At 38.4% G+C, this 26,224-nt stretch overlaps 1 protein-coding gene across 1 annotated transcript; it reads left to right on the top strand.

Annotated features, from left to right (window-relative positions):
* The first annotated feature begins 240 nt into the window (after positions 1-240).
* Positions 241-26,138, top strand: MTNR1B (melatonin receptor 1B). Its single transcript, XM_068669143.1, has 2 exons — positions 241-503; positions 22,164-26,138. Exons 1-2 carry the CDS (start codon positions 287-289, stop codon positions 23,030-23,032), a joined length of 1,086 nt encoding a protein of 361 aa, XP_068525244.1. The 5' UTR covers positions 241-286; the 3' UTR covers positions 23,033-26,138.
* The last annotated feature ends 86 nt before the right edge of the window (positions 26,139-26,224 follow it).

The following is a 26,224-nucleotide window of genomic DNA, read 5'->3' on the forward strand; positions in this document are numbered from 1 at the left end:
TTGGGGTCCAACCTTTCCTCAAACACCCCCAGGAGTGGTGACTCCACCACCTCCCATCCCAATACCTGTCTCCCCTCCCTTCCCTCCATTCCCTCCCTCAGGAGCTGGGGACGTGGCCTAGCGAAGTGCCCGCCCCCCGCCGGCCCCGAGCCCCGTGAGGGGAGGGGCGGGGCGGGGCCGTGCGCGCGGCGCGGCCGTTAAAAGCCTTGCCGCCCCGCCGCCTGCCCAGTCAGCGGAGGGAGGGCGGCACGGGGCGGGCGGGGGTTGTGCGCGCCGGGCGGCGGCGATGCTGGAGAATGGCTCCCTGAGGAACTGCTGCGACCCGGGCGGGAGGGGTCGCTTCGGCTCGGCCGAACGGGAGGAGGAGGCGGCGGGCTCCCCGCGGCCCGCCTGGGTGGTGTCGGCTCTCTCCAGCGTGCTGATCTTCACCACGGTGGTGGACATCTTGGGCAACCTGCTGGTCATCGTCTCCGTCTTCAAGAACCGCAAGCTCAGGAATTCAGGTAAGGAAGGGGTCGAGCCCCCGGCAGAGGGCAGCGGGAGCCCAGGGGTCCCCAAAGCCCCCCCTCTATGGGGGCTAACAGTGTGAGCAGGGAGCTCAGCCCTGCCCAGCTGTGCCGTGCCCTGGCACTTAAAGAGGCGTTGCAGGTCATTAAGCGGCTCTTAATGAGGCGTTATGTAGTCTTCGTGGAGCTAAAATATTAAAATACCAGAAGCTAAGAGTGCCCGAAAGTCTGGGAGGAAGAAAGAAGTTGGTTAAAGCGTGGCTGTGAGCTGTGGGAGCTCACAGCATCCTTGGGACACCGTCCTCCTGGCTGCTCACCCAGTGCCCTACAAACAGAAATAAAGTGGTTTTCTTCTCACTCGTGTCTATAGTTTTTGTGTGTGTATGCTCTGAAATGTGGCTCCGTGTGTTTTAAGTGCTGAACTTTTTGCTTCCCATCCTTGCCGGGCTAGCTCCACGTGCCTCAGACAGCCAAGCTCTATAGGTAGCAAATTCTTGGATTTTCCTTGCCCTCCACCACCTTATTTTGTCAGGTTCGCCCACCTTCCCGGTGCTCGTGGGGCAGGGATGCTGTCCCCTGTCCCTGCCCAAGGTCTCATAGCACCAAGCAGCTGCTGTTTGCTGTTTCAGGTCCTAAAGACCTTGTTTCATGATGGGTGTGCAGGTCTGGGTGACAAAACTTTGACTGAGCAAAGTCAGGTGCGTGGGGGCTCTACGTTGTATCTGCTCAACTTCAAACCTAATTAAACAACCGGGTGCTTCCTTATGGAGGGGAGGAGGCACTGGGAGCTTGAATTTCCCGGTTCTTTTTTTTTTTTTAGTGGGTTCCAGTTCCTCCAGAGTTTCACGTGCAGTGTGACTAGAGTGCCTGCTAAGCAGGATTGTGTGCTCATGCTCTCACTGGAAAGGGAGGCTGATCCCTGGCATCAAATCATGGCTGAGGGGGAGCAGAAGAGGGGATTTTGGAACAGCTTCATTTGCTCAAATCTCAGCAGAGGGAGGGTTGAACTGGGAGAGTTTGCCTGGGAGAATAAGGTTCAAGAGTGATCAGTGTGCTCCATGGCATCCTAAGACTCTTGAAATAAGACATGGCCTTATTACCTAATTCAAATATATACTAATTGAACTACTTCTGGGATCATCCCTCATGTGATGTCACTTGACCCTATCACAACCATCTCTTCATCTTTGATAAGTACCATGAAAAACATCAGGGAATCCATTCTGCATAATCTTCATGAAGTTAAATACCTTAAATAAATGGCCAGCTTTTAGTTTGCCATCAGGGAGAGATGGGTCTTGAGGATAAAGCTGAAAGAGGGTGGTTTGGTAAATGTTCAGAGATCTTTCCAGAGAGAAATTTATAAGGAGGGAGCAGAGTGGTAGAGAGTTGTAAGGTGCTGCAGGTGGAGTGATGGGGGAATGGGGAGATGGTGGAGATCTAAGGCAGTGCTTGGGAGCCTTTGGTCTCAGACAAGGAAAGAAGAATTGCCCACAGGTGGACTTAGAGTTGCTCCTTTCTGAGCAGACCAAAACAATGTGTTAGCACTAACAAGAGTATGTGGGAGAAAATGAAAAGGTGAGGGGAAAATGATGTGCAGGGGGTTAGACTTGTAGGAAGCAGTATCAGAGAGCAACCAGGTGAAGCCAGTGTAATGATTGTGATAGGAGAGAAAGGGTATGGATGACTGCAGAAACAAGGAGAGGCACCATGAACACCTGATTCTTTGAAGAAGTTAATGAGAGAGATTTTTAGATAGGTATGAGAGTATGGAACTTCAATTAAGCCAATGTTCTATCAGAAATAAATCAGGCAGCTCTGCCTGCTTCTGTAGTACAGATAATAATCTTCCCTTCAGAAAGCAAATCAGGGCTTTATCATACTTCCAGGACTTATCAACACTATTCTCTTCTAGGATTTCCAAGGAAACCTGATAATTGCAAACAATTTAATTATACATCACTCCTCTTAAAGTCAAAGCATGGTCAAAAGCAAATCTATTTTAATGCTGTTATATAACATGAGACATGAGGATGGAGTGAAATAAAATGACCTACTACCCTTTCTGTTGGTAAGTATTACGCTCAGTAGGTGAGAAATGGAGAATGGGTAGAACTGAAGTTTGTAGAGATTGCTCATTCACTCCTTAAGCAGTGGGAATTTTGCCAGCCTTACAACAGGAAGATCATTTCATATCATGCAGAAGCCTCTTTCCCACACCTCAATGTTTTCGGAGGGGGAGGGGAGGACTTGTGCAGGCTCTTCTAAGTAACACACAGCATAATTGGTATGAATCAACATGCTTGTCTTACATAACTGCACCCAGCCTGCTTGTGAGAGGCTGAGCAATTTCTGATCTCTAAAAGTGACCAAATTTATAGAAACTATTGCTTTTATCATTTCTAATTTTAGAGGGAAAGTAGCTTGGTAAAAACCCTAGAAAATTAAATAAAAACTTGTATATCAGAGAGATTAAATAAATTAGCTTTTCTATTTGGCATTGTATACTGAATTTTCAAAAGAGACTATTGATTTTGGGTGTCTTCATTTAAGTATGCCTAATTGGAGGCAGCCTTTAAACTGCTAAACTTTTCAAGTGCTAAAGTTCACCTGTGCTGAACAATCAAGCTGGATGGTCAAGTGTTCTGAAGGTGTTTCAAGTTCAAAATCATGAGATGATTTTAAGAGTTTCAGGACACGCTCGTATAGGCATAGCTATAGAACATTATGGGCTTGGGAAACTGCCTAACTGGATGCAATTCAGAAAGTAGGAACTGACCAGGCATCTCCTATGGGAGGGAGATAAAGCAAACCATTTGTATTTTAGTGGCCTTAAAGCCAGCAGAAAACAGTGAGGTGAGAATTAGGCACATTAACACCAATATAATTTCAAATAACTGTGCAGAACTGGGAACTAATTTTTATTAATCTTGGTGCACTGCCAAAGAATGCATTAGCAGAAAGTGATATTTCTAGTGCGTTGTGTCAGCCCTCTTTACTCTCTTCCTCCGCTATTTTCCTTTCTATATATAACTAACACAGCGCAATAAGACTGATTTCTTTTCAATGGCAAGATGATCTTACCATAGAAAATAAATTAAAATTCATGGGGTTTTGTTCCCACCCATATGAACACAGATACATTTGCATGTTTAATTAAATAATGATTGTGTATGTGTGTGTGGCTGTTAGAGTTGGACATGTTACTCATATGCATAGACATCTGCATGAAATGAAACATTTTTACATATGGAATTATAATTTTGTACTTGTCTTATACTAAATAAAAATGTTTTGTAATATAACCAAATGTTGTACTCTTCTTCCTGTCTGTTTCCCTCTTTGTATTCTTCACTCCACGTTTCTGTCTGTAATATAGTTTTTTCCACTGTTATACCCTGTTTCCAGTTATTCTTCATATATTTGACTACACCAGTTCTCTTTCCCTACTGTATGCCTTTCCTATTATTATTCCTGTGCAATGGGATAGAGGACAGCTGTCTGCTGGGAAGGAATTTATCTTACCTAACTTTAGAAGACTACAGTGGAGATACCTGTTTCTGAACTTCTTCCTTTAGCATCCCCTTATAATCATGGGAGAGAAAACATAATTTTTAGTGCGCAGTTAAGACGTTATTTTTTGACATCTATGTTTGGACAACATGATTCAGCCCACAACATTGTTCATTACTCTCCACTAAATAGAACGAGAATGAAGACAGACTATCTCAGTGTAGATATCCACTTCAACTGATGAAATCAACTTATGATGGTTTCAGGTAGGACCACACTAAGCAGAACTTTTGTATTCCTGACTTCTTGGATCCTGGATCTGTAGATTTATTTTTCCTAGGACTGTGTGTATGGCCAGCCAGCCTTCACATTCTTTCTCACATTCAGGATCTCTAGCCTTGAAGCTACTCAATACTGAGGAATTCATGGGAACATGACTTCAATGTTCACAAAAGTTCATTGAACCCAACACTTAAAATAAAGCTCTGTTATCATCTTATCACATTATAATAATTCTGTCATTCAAGCTTTTTTTTTTTAATATAGTTTTAAGTTTTTGCTTATTAGTTGCTAATTTATAGTGGGCTTTATTTGTGGAACTAAAATTCTCATTTAACTTGGATATATTATTTCTCTCCCTATTGAGAACTTTTATGCCATATTAATAGAAAACAAACAACTATTTCTCTCTCAGCCTTTGTTTTTCCAAAGCCAAATGCTTTTACTTTCCTTTAAACACTCTTCATTTCCCTGATTGTCTCATACATTTCAATTCACCTATACAAGCTGAATTTATCTTTATTGAACAAGAGAGGACAGAACTGATAAAAATAACAAAGATGAAGTACCACCAATACTTTCACTGAAATAATATTGACATCTTATTCTGTTCTGTCCTTCCCTGGGTGGACAGAATAGACATGATATGTCTTAAGACCTGTTTTATGTGATAGCATCATATAGATAACTCTTCTTGGTGCAGTAACTTGCTAATACAGGTTTTCTTTTTCTTATGTATTTTCAGGCCCCACGATTTCTTACTTGACCTCATACCCCATACTATTATACTCTATCCGCTTTCTACTCTTTTAATTCTCAAGGAAGAAACAAACAAACAAACAAACAAAAACAGATATTGACAATTCCCTATAGCAATGTGGGGTCCAAACTTTGTGTTACAATAGAAATTCATCCATTCTCTCTCTGTTCAGTGACCTAACTTTTCTGAAGTAAAGTTAATCTAATGTAGGTTATCTCCCTCTGGTCCAGCAATTTTCTTTCATCACTATCCAGCCAGTGGTAGCAGCAGAATGTGTGGTACCATAGCAAATGTGCTTCCAAAGCTAGATCAGTTTAGAGCAATTTTCCAGGTACAGAAAGTCCTGCTTTTATTAAGTAAAGATGATCGGATTAGTTTGTACTGCCTCTTTTTATAAACTTACATTGAAATTTACACCATTAGCCTTTACCTGCATCTTTGTTTCTTCTTTCCTTCCAAATGTTGTTTCTATAGCCTTGTCTGCAGTTAAAGTGAGATTAAAAAGCCCAAAGATTTCTCAATCCATTCATCCTCTCCAGCTAATTCCCCACCTAATTCAGGTGCCGTGTTACTACATAGGATACGATCAACAAATGGATCTTCTAGAGGGATTAATAGTATTTTAGTTTTTTCATTACTCGCTGATAATTGTTTACCCAACTCATTGCAAGCACCATTCATGCAAAACGGAACAGCAACTGAACCAGCACCAGGGAAGGAAGGGGAAGATGGGTACTAAAGTGTGGGAGCACCACAGCTGCAGGGGAACCATGGCAAAGCTGCTGTCAGGGTGCATGCAGAGCAAAGCTCTCTGCCACAGGCTGGCAGAAATCAGGGCTTCCTGACCAGGAGGGAGAACAAGAGAGCACAATCATCCCCCTTTCAAACATCCCACAAGTAACTCTGTCCTGTCAGAGCCCATGACACCACCTCTAAGATAAAGGACATTAAAAAATTCTTGCTATCAAGTATAATCAATCTTTCTGACCTGCAGACACTTTTGCTTTATTGCATGTATGATAATTCCTCATCTGACAGACTGCCTTGTCCCTAAGCTCACCATTACTGTCCTTTTTATAAACTGTAGCAAAATCTCTCTTCAGACCAGCAGCTGGTTTGAGTTGATTTTAAGTTTCTGTTCAGATTCTTTCTCCCCCGGTAACTCCTTTCTCCTCCTTCCTTTTATGTGTGGTGAGTGGGCACTTCATTACAAGTCTTTGCAAAGCCAATTGAGTTTAGGTTTTTGCCAGTTCCCACTTTATCCATATTATTCTCTCTAGAAGTTTTCTTTTGTGGAAATATCTTTCAGTTCCATCTAGCCTCTTTTCTTGTCCATGGTGTCTTTGCTGAGAAAACTTCTCCTGCACCTAGATATGGAACTTTTCCTTATATTTTTCCTTGTTTTGGATGCAAGTTCCAGATATTTATTTATTTGTATCTCCAATATGAAGAAATGCCAAGCTTCCACCACATTCAAGTCCCTAAGGTCCTCAAAACAGTTGACTTCTCTTTCTTAAATATCTTGTTTTATTTATCCAAATGTGTGTTGTTGTTTGTTTGTTGGTTTATTTTTTAACAGAAGGAGTTTTGTTGGATATTTTCAAATATCCAACAAAGTCAAAGAAGCTAATGCTACAAAAAAAAAAAAATGGAGAAAGTACAAAATGTGTTACTGATAGATTTAAAACAAATCCTAACACCTAAGGATTAGAATAAAATTCTAATCTGAAGTAGGTTATTGTACAACTGTAGTGTATTTTGTGTCTTCCTTCAAAGCACCTGGCAATACCGTATTAGATGAGAGCTCCAAATATTTTATTATTTTTTTTTAATACTGTACAGAAAGTAATCCATTTCTTGATAAATGAATAGGAAACATATCACCAAGATAAACTCCAAGATACTTCTATTTTAGAAAAAATTATCAAGTTTTATTCTACTGGGTAAATAGAGCTATTGGTGTTCTTATCGTTAGAGGAAAGAAAATGATAAGCATCTAGTTGGACTGGGGAAATGAAAGAGTTTACTTGAACCTGTAAGAGAAGAATCTAAGGATATATTTACACTGTGTGTTTCAGTTGGCACAAGCTTACGCTGCTCATGCTTTGAGCTAAAGGAAAGCCAAATGATGATGTAAGCGTGATGCTTTGCATGCAGTACCATAACCAGGCTCTCCATAGATCCAGCTGTAACACAGTCACACAGCCTTTTTTTTTTTTTTTTTTTAATATCAATTCAGTATGAGTAAGCTTGCTTTAATCTCCCTGAAACATACAGTGCAAACATATTCTCAGGGATAAGAAATTAGAAAGACCTCTTGGCAGCTGAGAATGCAAATTCCTATGTCTCTTAGCAGCACTCCCTGTGCAGCCAGCTCTCTCCTGGACTCTGGACAGGCTTTTCCTTCTCAAGACTCACTGACTGCATGAGGCATGACCTCTCTGCAGTAAAGCTCTGTTCTTGGTTGGACCAGCAGAAGATCTTCAAGGATTTATGGTGCTCTTTGACACAACCAGCCAGTGAGCTAAGAGACCAAATCTACTCACAGAGAGCCAGCACAGCTGAAGTTAAAAGGCCATAATTTTTCAAGTGTTCTTAGGAGACATATATTTACCAGGTGGCTTGAACCATTATATGGAGGTTGCTATGGGAGACTATAGTCAATTCATTAAATCAGTGACAAACCATGCTCTGCCTCTAGGAGTAAATCCTACTCCTACTCCAACTCAGACTTATTCTGAGTAACGTTATCTTTAGATATGCTCCAGATTTTAACTTCTTCTAAATTATCATTTACAAGGAAATACTGGTACCTAGCTTTAGAGTGTCAAATACATTACTTTATTCCCAAGAATACCTATGAGAACAGTCATATTATCCGGAACTGATAAAATGAAACCTTTTTCTCCTTTGTGGAGAGGAAGAAAGGCTATGGTAGTATACATCTTTCTAAAAATCAGTCTGAGCAGTTGCTCTGGTCTTTAAACTTCCACCTTCATAGGGATATGAAACAGATTTCCAGCAAAAGCTAACAAAAATATGTCTAAATCACTGTGGGTGCAGCTTCATTGGGCTCTTTAACGAGAGTAGCTACTTTGGCAGCTCTGGAGTCCTGCTGGCCTCGATACTGGTAGTGAATGAGCTGTATCGGTCAATGTTTTCCTGACATTGCAGCTGAGTATGGAACAGTCATGTCTCGGTATGACAAGTGATGACGTTAGCCTAAACACATTCATTGAACGGCATTATTGATTGCCGGTATCTGGACTGCTGGGATTCTTTCTTAATTATTTATTATTTATAGAGATGTTTGATTATACTGTCTAATAAATTCTGCTTACACTATGTGTAGAGAAAAAAACATACCAATTCTCACAAAGATACTAATTTTCTTCAGCCACTATTTATGGACTTGAACTGGGCTAATTTTCAGTGTTTAAATGCCCATATGAAGACTATACCAATATTGCATCACTTCCACAAGCATCATATTATTTCTGCTATAGAACAACATCTGTTCATCTGTTCTGTTAGACTGCTGTATTTGCACAGTGAGCGCAACACCTGCTGTCAGGAAATCACATGCAGCCACTGGAGTTAGCAGTCTGGCTAATAAGAAATAATATCTGCTTAATACATTGGCCTTGTAAATTTCATTATGTTAACAAAATATAAATTCAGAGCTAACATTGAAGAGTAAAATATATTCCAATATAAAAGACAGGGACCTATAAAGGACATCCTCATATCTCCAAGGTTGCTTAAAGCCTGCCTGAAATTCTCGGTGTCCTCTCATACCAAAAACAATTATTTATTTTTTTCCCAATTATATCAGTATACACAATATTTAATTTGAGTTCAAATAGTGAAAAGGACCTTATGGTCATCACATACCAATATTGTTATCTGATCAATCTAGGCATTTTTATTTCCTTCTGTCTCATAGCTTGGACAGTCTGTTTCATTAAAGTAAAAATAATCTACTTTACTGAATGTTATCTGCATAGTTTAGAAAGAACGTGGCTATTTAATCTAGTCACACTGTGATCCTGCCTGTGGTGAGGTTCATCAGCAATGTAGTTTTTAGGGCTCTTTTTTAGGCTGTTCTTACAAGTAGCCAACTCTATTCAGCTTTTCTACTGACAAATAAGAGAATGTTCTATTAGGACATGATGCTTCACTTCAAGATCAGGCAAGATACGTAGGTGGTGTAGTCACTACGTGCCGACTGGGAGTTATTTACGTGAACCACAACTTGTGGTTCTGAAACACTCTTGGGAATCTAAGTTGAAGATTGAGTGTTCCAGCAAACTCATTTAAAATTGGGTGTTACCCACTGGAATGCACAGAGTGCAAACTATGGGTTGTTAGGAAAAGTTTCACACAGCACCTTAACTGTAATTTCTGTCTCCACTTAGACAAACCGTCTGTGACTGAATCTGCAAATGCAGCCTGCAACTTTAATTCACCTTTGTACATTGTTCCATGTTGTCCTTTAAAAATAAACAGGTATCCTTTTTAGATTCTCGGGTATAGTTAATTCCTATATTTTCTCAAAAGAATCTCAGCAAATCCATTCTGATGTAGTAAAACGTACAGTAGTTGCTACTACGCTGCTCTGAAATAAAGCCACTCATCACTGCAGGTGTTTTTAGCCTAATTCATTGAGATTGTTATCAGTTCTGGGTACTGGCTTGAGGACCCTATCTCACATAGCCAAGAGCTAAGAAAGGCAGGTGTCACCCACCATATCGGATATAGAGATTTGCACAAGGAGTCAGCAGTACCCAACAACTTCTGGATAAGTATGAAATGAAGGTAATAGATTTCCCAATGTTGGATGTCAAGCTGTTCAGAATCTGTAGCCCCCACATTACAGCTATGTGCAAGATTGCTTAATTCCAGTATGTACGAACTTCAAATTTACAAAACCCGGATGTCAATCTCCCTACACAATTAATACTTGTATACATTCTGAAGCAAACAGATTACTTTTTCCAAAGCCTTCCTACAGACACCAGATAATTACACTATCCAATATGTAGTAGCTCCACCAAAGTTTTTCATACTTTCTATTTTCAGTAAAATGCTCTTGGATTCTCTGTGCTTCATTCATGAAACATAAATAAAAATAATCTGCCAAGGACTGAGAGAGAAATACTTTGGAAACTCTAAGAAATGCGACTGTATATTCTCTTTTACCCCCAAACACTGCCAGTACCACTGAGGCCAACAGAACTTACTTGAAGATTTGAAATGCTTTCCAAATCACTTACAGAAATTTTATTTGTAATAGTAATTTACAAGACAGATCTGTGGATAACATCAGCCTATGAGAACACGTGACATTACTAATTATTTTCCTGTTCTTGGATGTCATTTTTTAGGTTAATTACCTCATAACCTAAGCAAAGTTTGCCTTAATAAATGCTTGGAAGACAAGCAGTCAATAAAATTACAGGATGCTATAAGAAGGTAACACTTTTGATTCAGCATTAAGGTAATGAATAGTAAATTAACTGATCGTGGAAAACATTTCCATACATATGATGGACAAGAAGATGATTGGTAGTAACCAGCTTGGATTTACAAGTGCATAATTATGCTTATCCAATCCTCATAGCCTTCTACAAATACATGATTAGCTTGGGGAATGAAAAAAGAGCACTAGATGTTGTCTATTTTGACTTTAGTAAGGATTTGGACATTCTTTGATAACATATTCTTAAGACTAGCTGGGGTTAGATAAGTGGGCAGTGAGGTGGATTGAAATGAATGACTGAACCCAGAGGGTTGTGATCAGTGGCAAAAAAATCCAGTTGGAGACAAGTCACTAGTGGTGTGCCCAGGGGTTCACTAAGATAAATACTCTATTAATGACCTAGAAAATGAGGCAGAGTGTACCCTCAGCAAATTCATGGTGCACAAAGATGATCAAAGTAGCATATGGGAAAGGGTTCTGCAAACTGGGTACGTTGAATCTAGCATTTGAATATCTAGATGAGGTGAGAAATTCTGGCCCTGCCCAAGCCAGTGGGAATTGGTTTTCAAAAGTCTTTTTGCTCAGATCTGGTGCTTCTTCCCGTTTTCTGTGCAGCCCTCACCACACTCCACCCCCAGCCTCCCAGGTCTGTAAATTTTTGTTGGTACAGATTCTCTGTTTGTCTCAGACCATTATATCCAGACAGAGACTGTTCAGATTTTACTGTCATAAGAAATGTGAGGAAAGAAGCACAGTCAAAAAAAAGTCCTACCTGCTCTAATCTGCATTAGGACCTGTTGTTCTGACCAAGGAACTCTATCTCTTTGTTAGTATGTTGTTTTTCCTACCTATATAATAACTGGTAGATTCTTAGGTGTCCTCTGCTATTTAGTAGATCAAGTCTTTTTGTCTTCCCCCTATTCCCTAGTAAGAACAGTAAATGTGCTGTATACCTGCTCCTGCCTGGAGCAGGTTACCCAGAGAGCCTGTTGAGTATCCATGATTGGAGACACTGAAAACCTGATGGGACAGAGCCTTGAACAACCTGCTGTAGGAACCCTTCTCTGAGAAGGTGGCTTGGACTAGATGATCTCCAGAGACCTCTTCCAACTTCAGTGATTCTCTGGTTATAAGCTTATGTCTACTACCTTCATTTAACTAGCTCACCAGTATCATGACTCATGGGCTCAGAACAAACTGAGTGTATTTCCAGTCTTTTTGCAACATTTTTAGCATCTCAGAGGAAAGACCTTAATTCAGGAAGTGGTCATTATACACTTTGTTTAAATTGAGTTGAAGCACAAACCAGCCAATGCTTTAGAAGAGAATATATGATCACTTTTTATAAAAGCATTTTATTTACTCATCAGTTTAAATGTTGTTTACAAACCTATGAGTATCATTATAAGATGAATCATGTCAGTGTACTTTACTTTAAGACCTTGTTTCCAAAGAAGCAGATGGCACAGACTGACAACATCTTCTGAAGATATTCAACTCCATATGCATGTGCAGTTATGGGGACTTCTAAAAGCTAAGAACAAAAAGGGTAAGAGTTTTCTTTACTGAAAGGTTTATAATGGCTCTTTTAATCAAGTGTCATCTATTCAAGGTAGAACTAGATGATCTCAGAGGACTCTTCCAACCTGAATGATTCTGTGATTCTGTGATTTTCTTCCTTGTCAAAATAGGAAACAGGAGAGAAAAAAATAGGGATTTAAAAAGAAAGAAAAAGAGAGACAAAGAAGGGAAGGAAGGAAGGAAGGAAGGAAGGAAGGAAGGAAGGAAGGAAGGAAGGAAGGAAGGAAGGAAGGAAGGAAGGAAGGAAGGAAGGAAGGAAGGAAGGAAGGAAGGAAGGAAGGAAGGAAGGAAGGAAGGAAGGAAGGAAGCAGTTGACTAAATCCTTGTGGAAATTACCACTAAAAGCCTTGATCTGAATCAAGTTTTAAGCTTCAGGGTTTTGGTTTTATTTATTTATTTATTTATTTGTTTGTTTATTTATTTATTTATTTTTAACAAAATAAGACACTAAAATTGCTATGCATTTCACTTTTTGTATATGAAATACAACATAGAGTTGGAAGACTAAAAAAAAATATACATTATTAACAAAAATAGGTTATCTAGCAATTTATAGGGTCTGACTAGATGCACCCATAGTGTTTTACAGCTTTCCATATTGGACTCTTCGTCAGCAGCAAATGAGGTTTTGTACTTGCTGTTCTTCCTGTAGGCTTCCTATTCTTCCTCAGTTGAAGCAATTGACAGCTGTGGTTACTTAAAATGAAGGAAAATAATCTGCTATGTACTTACAGATGCAGGAAACACAACTTCCTTCATGTATTAGTGAAAAAAAGAAAACACACCACTCTTCTTGTTGTTCAGTTACTGCGCTCAGCAACTGGAGGTTTTTAAGTTGGCCTATCATGTGTGCCCACAGTGGTAAGCACTTGGTGCAAATGTCTTCCCTTCATCCCCTACCTGAAAAGCAACAGTACCCTTAGGTAGAGACATTCTCTTGGTAACAAGAAAGGCCTTTCACCTTCTCAGACTACAATGAAGGCAAGATCCTGACCGCAGTGTGAGGGCAGTTGTGTAAGGGAACTTTACCCCTATGATCACTGCAAAATGCAGCTCAGTTGCAGGTGGATGAGACAAAAAAAAGGGTATTGCTCCTTCAAACATTTTGTCAACAAAAATGGGCTGCTTGTGTAGAGGAGTGGCTGGTAAGGATCTGAATCAGGATGTTGCACCATACAACTGAGTTTGGCAAAACGTGGAGGCTTAGAAGGAGCTGTGCTCCTGAATAGTGTCACTGAAACCTAGTGTCCTCTTCATAAAAGCAAAGGTATTGATACAGACCAGGGTCATAGCTAGCCTTATACATTTTCTTTAATTGTAGATGTAATCAAATACTCAGGGAAAAAATAAGAACAGAAAAACCATAATAATAGTTCCCCTCTGTGCTCTCTCAGTTTGTGATTCCTTGCCGCTCAGAGGATTTAATGAACCTAGTATGTTCTATCTGTTCAGTGACCTTCAATTTATACCTCTTTCAAGTACTTTTCCAACCTTCCATTGAATATAAGTAAACTTTCTGCATTTTCAAGTTCCTCTGTTAAGTAGTTCCACAATTTTACTACCTATTGCAGCAACCACTCCTTCTGTCTGCTTTGAACCCTACTAACTTTACTTAATAGCTCTGACTCTTCTGTCGCCCCATTCCTCTGTACCAGTAACCCACTGTGGTGTCATTTTGAAGCAGTATGCTGGACAGGTACACATTTTTTTTTTTGCAAGCTGTGCCTAATAGAGGTGGAATTATCCATTAATGAAGAAAAAGGCTCATGAACCATGACTGTTCTTCCAAAGCTCTGTTTTGGGAGAGTCCCTGCATCTGTCATCTCAGTTTCCCACCAGTTAAGTCATAAGATTATTTTTTTTTGTGCTTTCACACAGAGTGATGAAGAGCACTTGTACTAACCACTAAGGCAATAGCGTATTCTCTAGAAGAGACTGTCTTGCATCTTTGGCTTTCCCTTTTCTCTCAGAAAAAAACACACAGTACTAGGAAAGTTCATTCAGTCTTAGAAAGTATCAGAAACTCAGAAAAATATTTATCACCCCATAAATGTACTATCTGAGTAGTGATCAGATTTTTGCTCTGGAAGAACAAACTTTTTTTTTTTTTTTTTACTGTTAACGCAGTACAATTTCTTGTCTCTGGTTTGGCTAGCTCTGGTGCAGTAGGTGGCAATAGAGAGTCACCACCGTCCCTACTTGTTCTGAATAATTGCACCAGAGAAACCACAGACTAGTAAAATTATAAGCCTACGGGTTACAAAGCTCAAGCATTTACTAAATTTTTAACAGCACAGCATTATAAACATTTTTTTGAACCTGCAGATGGCAAACTCAGAACAGGTACTAGTGATCCCATGTTTAACCACAGGGAGAAGTCTGAGCATGCAGAAAAAAATGAAGCTTTGCTCACTTGAATTATATTAATACCTAGCTGCTAAGCATGCCAAAGTCATGATCTCCAAGAAATACTAATCAGCAGTGCAAGTTAGGTGCCTCTTTTCATCATGACCATGTTGGCAATTGAGACCTATAGCTTACTGGCCTAAAATTCAACTCCTTCAAATGTAGCTTCCAGCTACAATTCACAGTTGCAAATGTGGAGCCAAGAAGACCAGTCTGTCCCAGTCCAGCAGTCTGCTGGTCTCTAAACTACAATCTCAAGCTACCTTTTACATTCTGAGCTTCTAATCCTGTGAATCCTGTATTCTTTACATTGGAGCACATCTTGAAAAGAAGTGTACAGAGCATTCTCCACTAAAATAAAATAAAGTCAGGTGTTCGTATTGTTTTATCTGAAAACGAGGAGTGCCTTTCTCATATTCTGCATAACAGCATGAAATCAGATTGGAAAAAGCATTGTTCAGAATGTGTATGGCTGGGGTTTAAACCTGATTTGGTCTAGATTCTAGACTTTTGTGTGAAAACTACTGGGGAACACAGACTTCTGACTTTCAAGGTATCTAAGCCTGAATTTCTTCTTAACAGAAAGCTCTCTCAAAGCCCATAGGTAGCTACACATGAAAAAGATAACTCCTACAGTAAATATTCTCCTTCTGTTCTGCATATAATACTCCTAGAAATATTAAAGAAATTCCCTTACACATAGCATAGAATAATGCAAATACACTGAAGTCACCAAATATTTTAAATGGTTTCAGAGAACATACATTTCCTAAAAAGAAATAAACTGAACGTTCCATTGGTCAAAAGTCCAGCCACAATTCACTGTTTATGTTTTTTTTTTTTATTTGTTTGTTTTGCCAGAATCTCCAAAATACTGCAGTTCGAGTGAAAACTTATCACCTGTCTCTTCCCATTACATTTAGATTGCAGTATGTCCCACAAATGTGATATCATGAAACAAAACTACAAAGGAGTGCATCACTGCTTTCAAAAGTCATATTCAAAGAAAATAAAAACCTGTCTGACACTTTCTCAAAGCATTATGGTAAATCTTCTGTTAGTAACACATTGTTGAACGTTACACTACATTAACACTTCTCAGTAAATCAAAGATTACCATAGTGACTTGTATTGTCACAGGGAATTCAAATGTCAGTCTGTGAAAAACTTAACCTACTATTTCACCTGCTGCTGGTGTCCACTTCTGCTGGCTTCATTCCCACTGATATGAGTGGAGTTTCATCTGCATTGGGCAGTCAGGATTATACAGTTCACTGGGTTAAGATCTGGCAGAATGGCCAGGCTCAAAGTGTCATTGTGAATGCAGTTCAGTACACTTGGGAGCTGGTCACCGGTGTTGCTCCCAAGGGCTCAGTATTGGGGACAGTTTTGTTTAATATTTTTATTAGAAATCTGGATGAGGGAACTGAGTGCACCCTCCATGAGTTTGTGGATGATACCAAGTTAGCCAGCACTGTTGATTTGCTTGACTGTAGGGAGGCTCTGCAGAAGGATCTGGATATGCTAAATCAATGGTCCGAATCCAGCTGTGTGACATCCAACAAGGGTAAGCGCTGGGTGCTGCTCCTGAGGTACAACAACCCCATGCAGTGGAATGGGCATGGGGAGGAGAGGCTGGAAAGCTGCCTGGTGCTGGTTGACAGCCACCTAAACACGACCCAGCAGTGTACCCAGGTGGGTAAGAAAACCAAATTTCCTGGCCTGCATGAGAACTAGTGTGGCCAGCAGGACTGTAAAGGTCATTGTCCCCTTGTATATGTTACTGTTGAGACTGCATCTTGAGTACTGTGTTTGAATTTGGACCCCTCACTGCAAGAAAGATGTTAAGTTGCTTGAGTGTGTGCAGAGAAAAAAAAAAATAAATAATAAAAAATAAAAAATTGTTTAACCTGTAGAAAAGGAAAAGGAGGCTGAAGGAAGACCTTATCACTCTCTGCAACTACCTGAAGGGAGGCTGCAGGGAGTAGGGTGTTGGTCTCTTTTCTCAGCTGACTAGTGATAGGACACAAGACAACGGCCTCAAGTTGCATCACGAGAGGCTTGTACTGGATATTAGGAAAATGTGTTTAGATATTGGAACAGGCTGCCAAAGGAAGTGGTAGAATCCCCATCCCTGGAGGTGTTTAAGAGATATGCAAATGTGACACTAAGGGACATGGTTCAGTGGTGGGACTTGTTAGGTTGGGTTGATGGTTGGACGTGGTGATCTTGAAGATCTTTTTCAACCTAAATGTTTCTATGATTCTACGATTTATTCTTCCTAATAGATGGTGAGAAAAAAAAAAAAGACACAGGTGATTTTAAACAGATTAAGAGGCTGGTGCTTAAATACTTTTAAAAAATATACTGCGAGAGCTTAAATATATTTAAAAATACTAATCAAATAAGCCAAAAGTAGAGAGAGAAAAAAAAAAAAAAGTGACGAAGATGAGACATCCACATTCTGTTTATAAGTTCCAGTTTAATTTGTTTGATACTAACCAAGTAATGCTCTCACTTCTGTGGTTTGTTATGTCCCAGATCAGCACATGCCAATCCAAGGATGTTAGTATCTGCGGTATCCCATGAACAACAGAGAATGAAATCGTGGTGTAGGGTTAACACTCAGTCCCTGTTCCCCTGTTCCCTTTTCCTTCATCTGGGATGTAAGAAGCATCAGCTTGTCTCCAGGAGCAGCTAACATCTCCTGGCATGCTGTTTGATCCAAATTTGCTGGGAGCACTCTGGAAACGGAAACAAAAATGACTACCTACCTGGTGCCAGTTCTTCAGTCCCTCCAGAGTCATGTTTTGCTTTCCACATTGGGGTCTAGAAAAAGGATTTAGGCTTGGACCTAATAAGATGACCATGCACAAGATAAATTCCATGCAATAGAGCTACATAGTTTCTATTATTAATTACAGACAAGGGGAGATTAAGGAGGGACAGTCGTCTTGGCTGAAGGACTGCTTGCTTTCTTCAGGTTTTTGCATATGCCTCTTTATCTCCATCCATGTTGGTTTAGACTCAAACAATAGATCAAATGAGCCACTTGCTGTGATGAATCCTGGCTAATATGCCTTGGGGATAACACACTCTTATTTCTCCTTGTTTGATGGTAAAATCTGCTCTTTTAAAATTTGTAGGAGCTGTGAAAGGGGCTTAGACTTTGATATTTTTTTTTCTTTTACATCCAAGTATAATTCTAGGAATTGTTTTTTTATTGCTATTGCTCTTGTTATATGGACCAAATGTTTTCAATGATTCACATTGTTGTTAATAAGAGGTCTTTATTTATTATATCTTTAATGGTCTGATTAATGACTCCTTTAAGTCTATGGCAATTTTCCCATTAACTTCAGCAGTCATTAAGGAGACTTAAAAGGCAGATAATTTATACCAACAGTAAAAGAAATAACATTGAGTTCAACATTATAGAAATAACATTTTGTTTCCATTTCTGGTAGTCACAAACAAAAATTGTAAGCAACCAGCAACTTTCATACCATACCTCATGTCAGGATCTTCATTAGAAAGAGGTGATATCACAACTGAGGAGGGATTTTTTATGCAAGTGGAATATAACTTGCAAAACTTTGGAATTCTGATTGAGACTGTAAAAGATATTTTTCCCCTTTAATGAATTACAGGAATGAAATAAAGGATTAGACGCACCTTGTGCATTTTGTGACCATTTCAAAAAACAGCAGAAAAAAAATATTGTATATGCTTAGTGTTTATATATAAGTAACTTACAGGTGGATTAAACAACACGTCCATGAAGTGACACCTTGTGCCTTTGACTAGAAGGCTGTCTACAAACTGTGCCCTGATGTTGTCTTTATACACCAATCACAACTAGAAAGCTATCAGAAGACTTCCAGAACTCTTTTTTAGATTATTTTGAGGACAGGTTATGAGTCCAGAAAATTAATAAAAAAAAGGGGGTTGAAGAGTGAGCTAGCACTAGAGATATGCCTGGACAGTCTGTCAGTCTAACATTTTCTTGAGAATATCTATTACTGTGAACTTTGCCAAGGAATGATCAAGGAGTGATTTTTTAAAATGACAAAACTCCTATTTGCATCATTAAAGTCAAGATCTTACTGTTCTTAATAGTACAAATAAATACCTTTAGGTAACTGTCAGAGTAATATCATAAAAAGATCTGGTTTATATAACTCTTGGCCAGTATAAAAGGCTATTTAATTATAGATATAGTGCTGGTTTTTATAGTGCTAGAGGTTTTTAAGCCCTAAGCCCAAACAAAAAGCTTTCCCAATAACATTCCACAGGAAGACATAATGAAGTAAGAAGTCTGCAAGAGTAATTCTGAGTTTTCCCAAGGGAAAAGTGTTTAGATATGAAAATGGAGGGATAGAAGAAGTATCTGTAGTCATCAGTCCTTGGTGTTTCAAAAAGTGTGCCACTACCTTACAAACTTACTCATTCACTTTCTGTCTTGCCTGTCCCTACTGCTTCTATTTGTCCCAGGTTTGGCAGTAGGAGAGAAAGGAGTTCTGTGGCATTTGTATAACCTTGTGGGCAGAACACCAGTAGGTTTTTCAATTAGAAATTAGAAATCAAAGACAATTACAAACCGTCAGGACAAGTCAGCTATAAACATTTAAAACAGTATAAGTATGTATCTTTTTGAGTCCCTGCCTAGATATTTGGCTTCTGGTGGCTATTTCTTGCAATTAAGTGGCCTTTCCATTCCATTGAGCAAATGTGTTTCTTATAAATAAATATAATCTTCTATCTGATGAAACTGAAATCTAGGAGCTTAATGTGTTGGGTAAATTAACAAACAATAATAATCATTCCAACTAGATGAGCATTCTGTGGTTTCTATTTTGTTAAAGATAGCCAAAAGTTTCCTCTGATTTTCTTATCAATATCATTAAAGTCATTCCAAATGCTGCTTCTTAGGTATACCAAGGAACATTTACTTTCTCCAAGCACTTAAAAGGCCTCTAGTACCTTTGGTTTCCCAAAATGTTGAATGTTGATGACATTTCTTATGAATTAGTTTTTTTGTTTGTATGTTTTTTTGTTTTGTTTTGTTTTTTAGATTATTCATTTCAGTAATATAATATTAAAATTCATTCTGCAGTAAAACATGTAGAAAGATAGAAAAAAAAAAAAAAAAAACCACTTTTGATCTTACTTTGTGGTGCACAGAGAGAACACCCAAACTTGTGAACAGCTGTAAAAATGACAAATTGCTTGAGGTCTTTATACATATTACAATATCTTTCTTCTATGTTGCAAAGTGATATATTTTTGACAATTTCATTGCTAACTGCCCCTATTCGTGGTAGATGGAATTTTCAAGAAGTTCTAAACTACATACATGATTTAGAAATTCACTTGCCTTCCAACTACAGTTGAAAGAGCTGCTTGCTCAGTTGATTTTAACTGAATACTTACATTTTAACTATTAGGTGATGCTAGGAGGCCTGAGAGATTTAATAGATTAATTTTAGCATGCATTCTTATTAAATAAAAAAAAAAAAAAAGTTTGTTTCTCCCAACTTCTTTATTTTCTACTGTCAGATACAGTAAGAAAAAAGGGTTTTGTTGCTGTGATGTAAGTATATGCTGGTAAAGATGCCCCTGCTCCTTTGTTAGTGTTATATTTTACCATAGTTTTCATATGGCTAGAAAAGACCTTCAAAGTCATGTTTCATCCTTCCTGTGCTCAAAACAGGGGTCAGCTGGGCCAGTAGGCCAGTGCTGAGAACTGTTTATTTAACTTTTTCTTACAACTTCCAACAGCAGGCATAAAGCAAGATGTTCCAGCACCACCTTCTTCATGCCATTAAAATATCTTTGTCCAAGTCTAGACTGAGGCATCTTTGTTGTAAATGAAAATTGTGCTCACTGCAGACATGGGAATATATTACATCCTTCCTTTTTCACTTACTTGAAGTTTGTTATCATCTACCCCTCATTTTTTTTCTCTATTTTTTTCAATCTTTCCTCACAGATCAAAAAACTAATAGATATTTGCTTTGCTCTAAATTAGCTCTAGCTAGTGTTTACCATGTCAGTGAATTGTGGCTGTGAAAACACTTATGTGGCCTTGGAAGTATAAAGAGAGTGAGAGACAGGCTGCCAAATGTATAACAAGGAAACTTCTAAAACTGTACACCTGTCTTGAGATGAGCTGAGTTTCTGTGGCTATGCATTAATAATCCCGTTTTCCATTAAGTTCCCTGTCTCGTGGAAATTCTGATGCTCATTCCTTTCCTAAACTGTATGATAGAAAGAGGGTTCCCCATTCTTTCATTTTGATTAAACAATGTACAGATGCAGAAGCAAGTGGAAGAAAACAGTATACAAGTGAAATTCTGCCGTTTTAAAAAAAGTAATCCTACAGGATTCTGCATTTTCCATCTCCCAGCTAATGGCCTCCTTATCCACAGCAGTATTTCTGTGCTTCAAGTTGAATGTATGGAGAATATCTGGTTTGATGAGGACTAGAAAGCTCAGAATTTGTAGGATTAGTCACCTAATTACTCTTTTCAAAAAATAGTGTTGCCCACACAGTTTCAAAAGGTGTTGTGTCTTTTGCACTTCAGTTCATGCTGTGAAGGATTTGAAGCAAAAATTGAGTTTGGGAGCCAGAAATATGTTTAATGCTACCAAGAATCTAAAGATCATACCACTCCTTTCTATCTCCTGGGAAATTCTTAGAGAGTTATTTCCTATTTTTCCAAGAAAGTAAGCGGGACACTACTTGCCATGGTAAGAACCTGATTTTTCAGGAACATTGTTTAATATCTCACTGTTTTATTAAAGTTACCTTAAGTGCAGCATCCAGAAGTTTCAAACTGATTAACAGCTCACCATTTAAAGACAGACAGTAAATTTCAACCATATCACTAAAATCTCTTTGAATATAATCAGCAGAAAATGATCTGAAGGCTCCTTCTATGCATTCAAATGCTTTCTTTCTCTTGTAATTGCACATTTTTACCATGTGCATATAATTAAATATGCCTTTCTACATGAGATAATGAAGGCAATTCACTTTTCCTTAGTCAATCCACTGGCAAAATAACTGCAGGGTAGGCCATTCATGCAGAAAATTTCTGTATTACAGTTTATTGTGTAGCAATTCAGGGTATACTTAAAACAATGCATTCTTCTAATCCCTGTAGATTCAGCCTTTATGTATTCTTCCCCTTGATAACTGTCAAGCCTGTTAGTTTTCCAGTTATAGATTAGAATGTCATAGTAGCCTGCCCACCTGGAGCAATTTGGACTTTTTTCTTTTTCTCCTTTTCTATCCAGCTGCAAAGTTAGCAATACTGAAACACCTCAGCACGTGCTTATGTAATGGGTCATTGATGGTTATGTTTATTAAAGATCAAAATAGAAAGGAGAGTATAATCCAGTCACCAAAAGATCTGAAACATCCTGTTGCCGTAGCTATTTCTGTGGTTGTCTAAGTTGAATGACAAAATTATTTCCCCTACAGACCTATTGGTGCTATACAGCTGCTGTTTGCTGACATCATCAATAATTTAATATTGCAGATGTCCAAAATAAAGTAACACATTTTTTTCTTGTTCACAACTATACTTGCTTACAGACTTATGTCTATGTATTTTTATTTTTCCCCTAGGTAACGCATTTGTGGTGAGCTTGGCTTTGGCTGATCTGGTCGTGGCCTTGTATCCATACCCACTGGTGCTCTTAGCTATTTTCCACAATGGATGGACTTTGGGTGAAATGCACTGTAAAGTGAGTGGCTTTGTGATGGGACTAAGTGTAATAGGCTCCATTTTCAACATCACTGCAATTGCAATAAACCGATATTGCTATATATGTCATAGCTTTGCCTATGATAAAGTGTATAGCTGCTGGAACACAATGCTCTACGTCTCCTTAGTCTGGGTATTAACAGTAATTGCAACTGTACCAAATTTTTTTGTTGGCTCTTTAAAGTATGATCCACGCATCTATTCATGCACTTTTGTTCAGACTGCAAGCTCCTACTATACAATAGCTGTTGTTGTAATTCATTTCATCGTCCCTATCACTGTTGTGAGTTTCTGCTACCTTCGAATTTGGGTTTTAGTGCTTCAAGTTAGAAGACGAGTCAAGTCAGAAACAAAGCCGAGACTGAAGCCAAGTGACTTCAGAAACTTTCTTACCATGTTTGTGGTTTTCGTGATTTTTGCCTTTTGCTGGGCACCTCTGAACTTCATAGGACTAGCAGTAGCCATCGATCCTTCGGAAATGGCACCAAAAGTTCCTGAATGGTTATTCATTATAAGCTACTTCATGGCCTATTTCAACAGCTGCCTTAATGCAATAATATATGGACTTCTTAACCAGAATTTTAGAAATGAATACAAACGAATTTTAATGTCACTGTGGATGCCAAGGCTTTTCTTCCAAGAGACATCCAAAGGAGGAACTGATGGCCAGAAGAGCAAGCCTTCTCCTGCTTTAAATAACAATGACCAAATGAAAACTGATACTTTGTAAGTGTGTGATAGTCAATGCAAGAGTCTGTCATCGAGAGTTCCAATAATATAGTTATAATGTTCTCATCATTCTTGCTTGCTTGGGGGCTTTTCATTTGGATAGCACTTTGTGACTGTAATGTTGTCTTCTTGATAAAGCACATTGCTCTCAGTTCATAATTTATACAAGATATCAATTGAAATACATTTCAAAATTAAAGTAACAAGTGAGTACAAGCTGTTTTAGTTCTGAGAGCTGAATTCTGCTCCAAGACATGAGGTATTTTTCTCTCCAGGAGGAGCTTTGTGTGCTTTACCGAAGGTCGGGATTCAGGTCTTACAAGGTGCAGTGAAGGTACTTGTCTATGGGGACACCAGCTTGTCAAAGATGCAAAATAGTATTCTCCTTACTATTTGAACTGAACAGAGCCAGTCTCTTTTCAGTGGTGCCGATTGCCAGGACAAGAGCAATGGGCACAAACTGATACACAGGAGATTCCCTCTGACAGGTGACAGAGCACAGACACAGGTTCCCCAGAAAGGTTGTGGAATCTCCCTCCCTGAAGATCTTCTAAAGCTGCCTGGACATGGTGCAGGGCAGCCTGCTCTGGGTGTCCCTGCTTGAGCCAGGGTTGGACCAGATGGACCCAGAGGTCCCTTCCAACCCCAACCATTCTGTGATTCCATGAAAGGGTGAAATAGATACTCTATTTTCCATTTGTAAGCCAAACATCAGATTTCTGTGCATGTACTGGTGGCAGTAGTTGTATCTTTGAATCAACCTTGTGAATTGGAGAGAAGAATGTTGGTATGATCACAGATATTAACATTAGTATCTTTCCTGACAGTTTTTTGTTTGTTTGTTTGTTTGTTTTAATTACATACACTGTATTCCCCATCTCAGTGTATTTATTGTTTATCTTCTGTAGTTTAGTTTATGGGAGAGAATATAATACAAGTGTTTGATTTCTTGCACACGTACTTTATGCAAAATTCTTCCCTTAGAGAAGAATGAATGTTCATTTTGTCCCATTTTTTTTTCCCAAAAAATATACAACTAATATCATCTGATGCACTTTGACATACCTGACACATTTGCAACATGATGGAAATTATAATCTGGAATGGCAACAGGACACCAAGCAGTATACCCTAGATGACACTAGACTCCAGTGTGTGGCCAAATGAGGAAGCCCTTTTGATTATAACTGCAACTGAGATACTTGCCTCATATGTAGATGTAATCTTGAACAAAATCCACCCTTGGTGTCTAAACCAATGTAACCTAATGTAGACTGATGAGCAATGCAAACTCTGTGAATAGATATATAAAGAAATTTAACTTTTTTCTCTAGACTAAAGGTCTAGAGATTTAGAATCCACTACAAGAAGTAGTTAATTAAGACCTATGAAAATTTGTCAGGTAACTTCAGCTTGAAGAAGAGAAGACTCCAGGGCAAACTCATAGCAGCTTTTCAATACTTAAAGGGAACTTATAAAATATGGAGAGCAACTTTTTCTTAGGCAGATAATGGTAGGACATGGGGGAATGGTTTTAAACTAAAAGAATGGTGATTTAAATTTGTGGTTAGGAGGAAATTCTTCACTCAGAGTGTGGTGAGGCCCTGGAACAAGTTGCTCAGAGAAGCTGTGGATGCAATGAACAAATAATTGTTCAGAGAAAGAAATGCTTTAAAATTTGATCCTTCTTCACAAATTATAGGATATTGTTGAAACAATTCTAAATTACTACATATGGATTCTACACCACGACATTTCCTGAATGGGATCCTGCTCTGCCTGGTGGCCACAAAATAAATGTAGATGTAATGTGACAGATACCGAGTCCTGACATGTGGACGATAACTCATGTCTCTTAAAGTAAGTTTTTATACTAGACATTACTCCAAATAATTGTATTTCATTTGACCTGGAAATCAAATGCATTTATAAAATTTAAATTAATTTAGATGACTAAATACAGCTCTTCCATGCTGAAACCTCTTTATGTATCAGTATTTTTTCATATAGTAATGTATCAATTTACCTCCATAAAATGCCTTAAATTATTTTTCTCCCTTCACTTATTACAATTTAAAATCCATTTTCCCTATATGAAGAAAAAAATGAAATGCAATTTAAAATATAACCAACCATCAATATAGGTGATATGCTTATAACATGGTTTGAAAGTATACTCAGGAAGAATGGTTTGAAAGTATACTCAGGAAGAATGTATCAACAGATCTACGCATCTTTGAGGAAGTTGTTATCTCAGTTATAAAGACTCAGAAGTATTTCTATCAGCAGACATAGATACATTAAGCAAAAGAAGGAAGAAAGTCATAGACCCAATGTTCTGCACAGCTAACTAGTGAAGGCAATACCAGGGCCTTAGGGACAAAGTCTGTTTGTAGAAAATGTGGTGTGTTTTCAAATACTGAATTTTATCTTTATTAAAAAGCATTGTGTTTGTGTTTATTAAAATAAATATTGTATTCAATATTTTTTTCTTACAATAGAGCTCTATTAGAAGAAAACTTATCCTTACGTACGTGGGTGAAGACCACTCCTAAATCCTATTTCAGTAAGGAGTGAAATGGAAATGTGGTAAAGTCCAAATGAGATTGAAGAGATGCAATAGCTTTATGCTGTCTCTCTGTGCAAGTGAAAATGTCATGCTCAAGGAAGAATTAAAACTAAGGCTAAGAATGCAATCATATTGGTGTTGACTTCAGTGAGATCAGGTTTTCATACCAAACTATTGGCTAAATAGAACAAATCTATCTGGCTCATTCTCAGGGGTAGAAATGCACTCCAGTCTCTCCATTACTTCTTTTAAGTACATATTTGGATTTAAAATGTTTACTTTTATTTTCTGCTCATACGTTTAAAGAACTGCACAAGTCTGGGAATTTCACTATGAATGAATATCTATGGAAGATTGTATGTATTTCTTTATATGTATATAACAAAACTTTCTTCATCTGAACAATTTCTGTCATTTAAGGACGTTTGTAGACTTAATGGAAATTATGGAAGAATATTTTCAGTCATCTGTTGATATGTTGCTATTTTATGTGTATCTTGCACATGGTCTATAATAATAAATTAAAATTTTGCATCAAGTTATAATGAGCATGTATAGAGACTGCTGTGGATATCAGTTTTAAGAGGTATAACTGATTCCTGTTCATTCTCTTGTTAGTAACGC

This window comes from Anas acuta, chromosome 1 (genome assembly GCF_963932015.1).
Source record: "Anas acuta chromosome 1, bAnaAcu1.1, whole genome shotgun sequence".
In the NCBI taxonomy this organism is placed as follows: domain Eukaryota; kingdom Metazoa; phylum Chordata; class Aves; order Anseriformes; family Anatidae; genus Anas; species Anas acuta.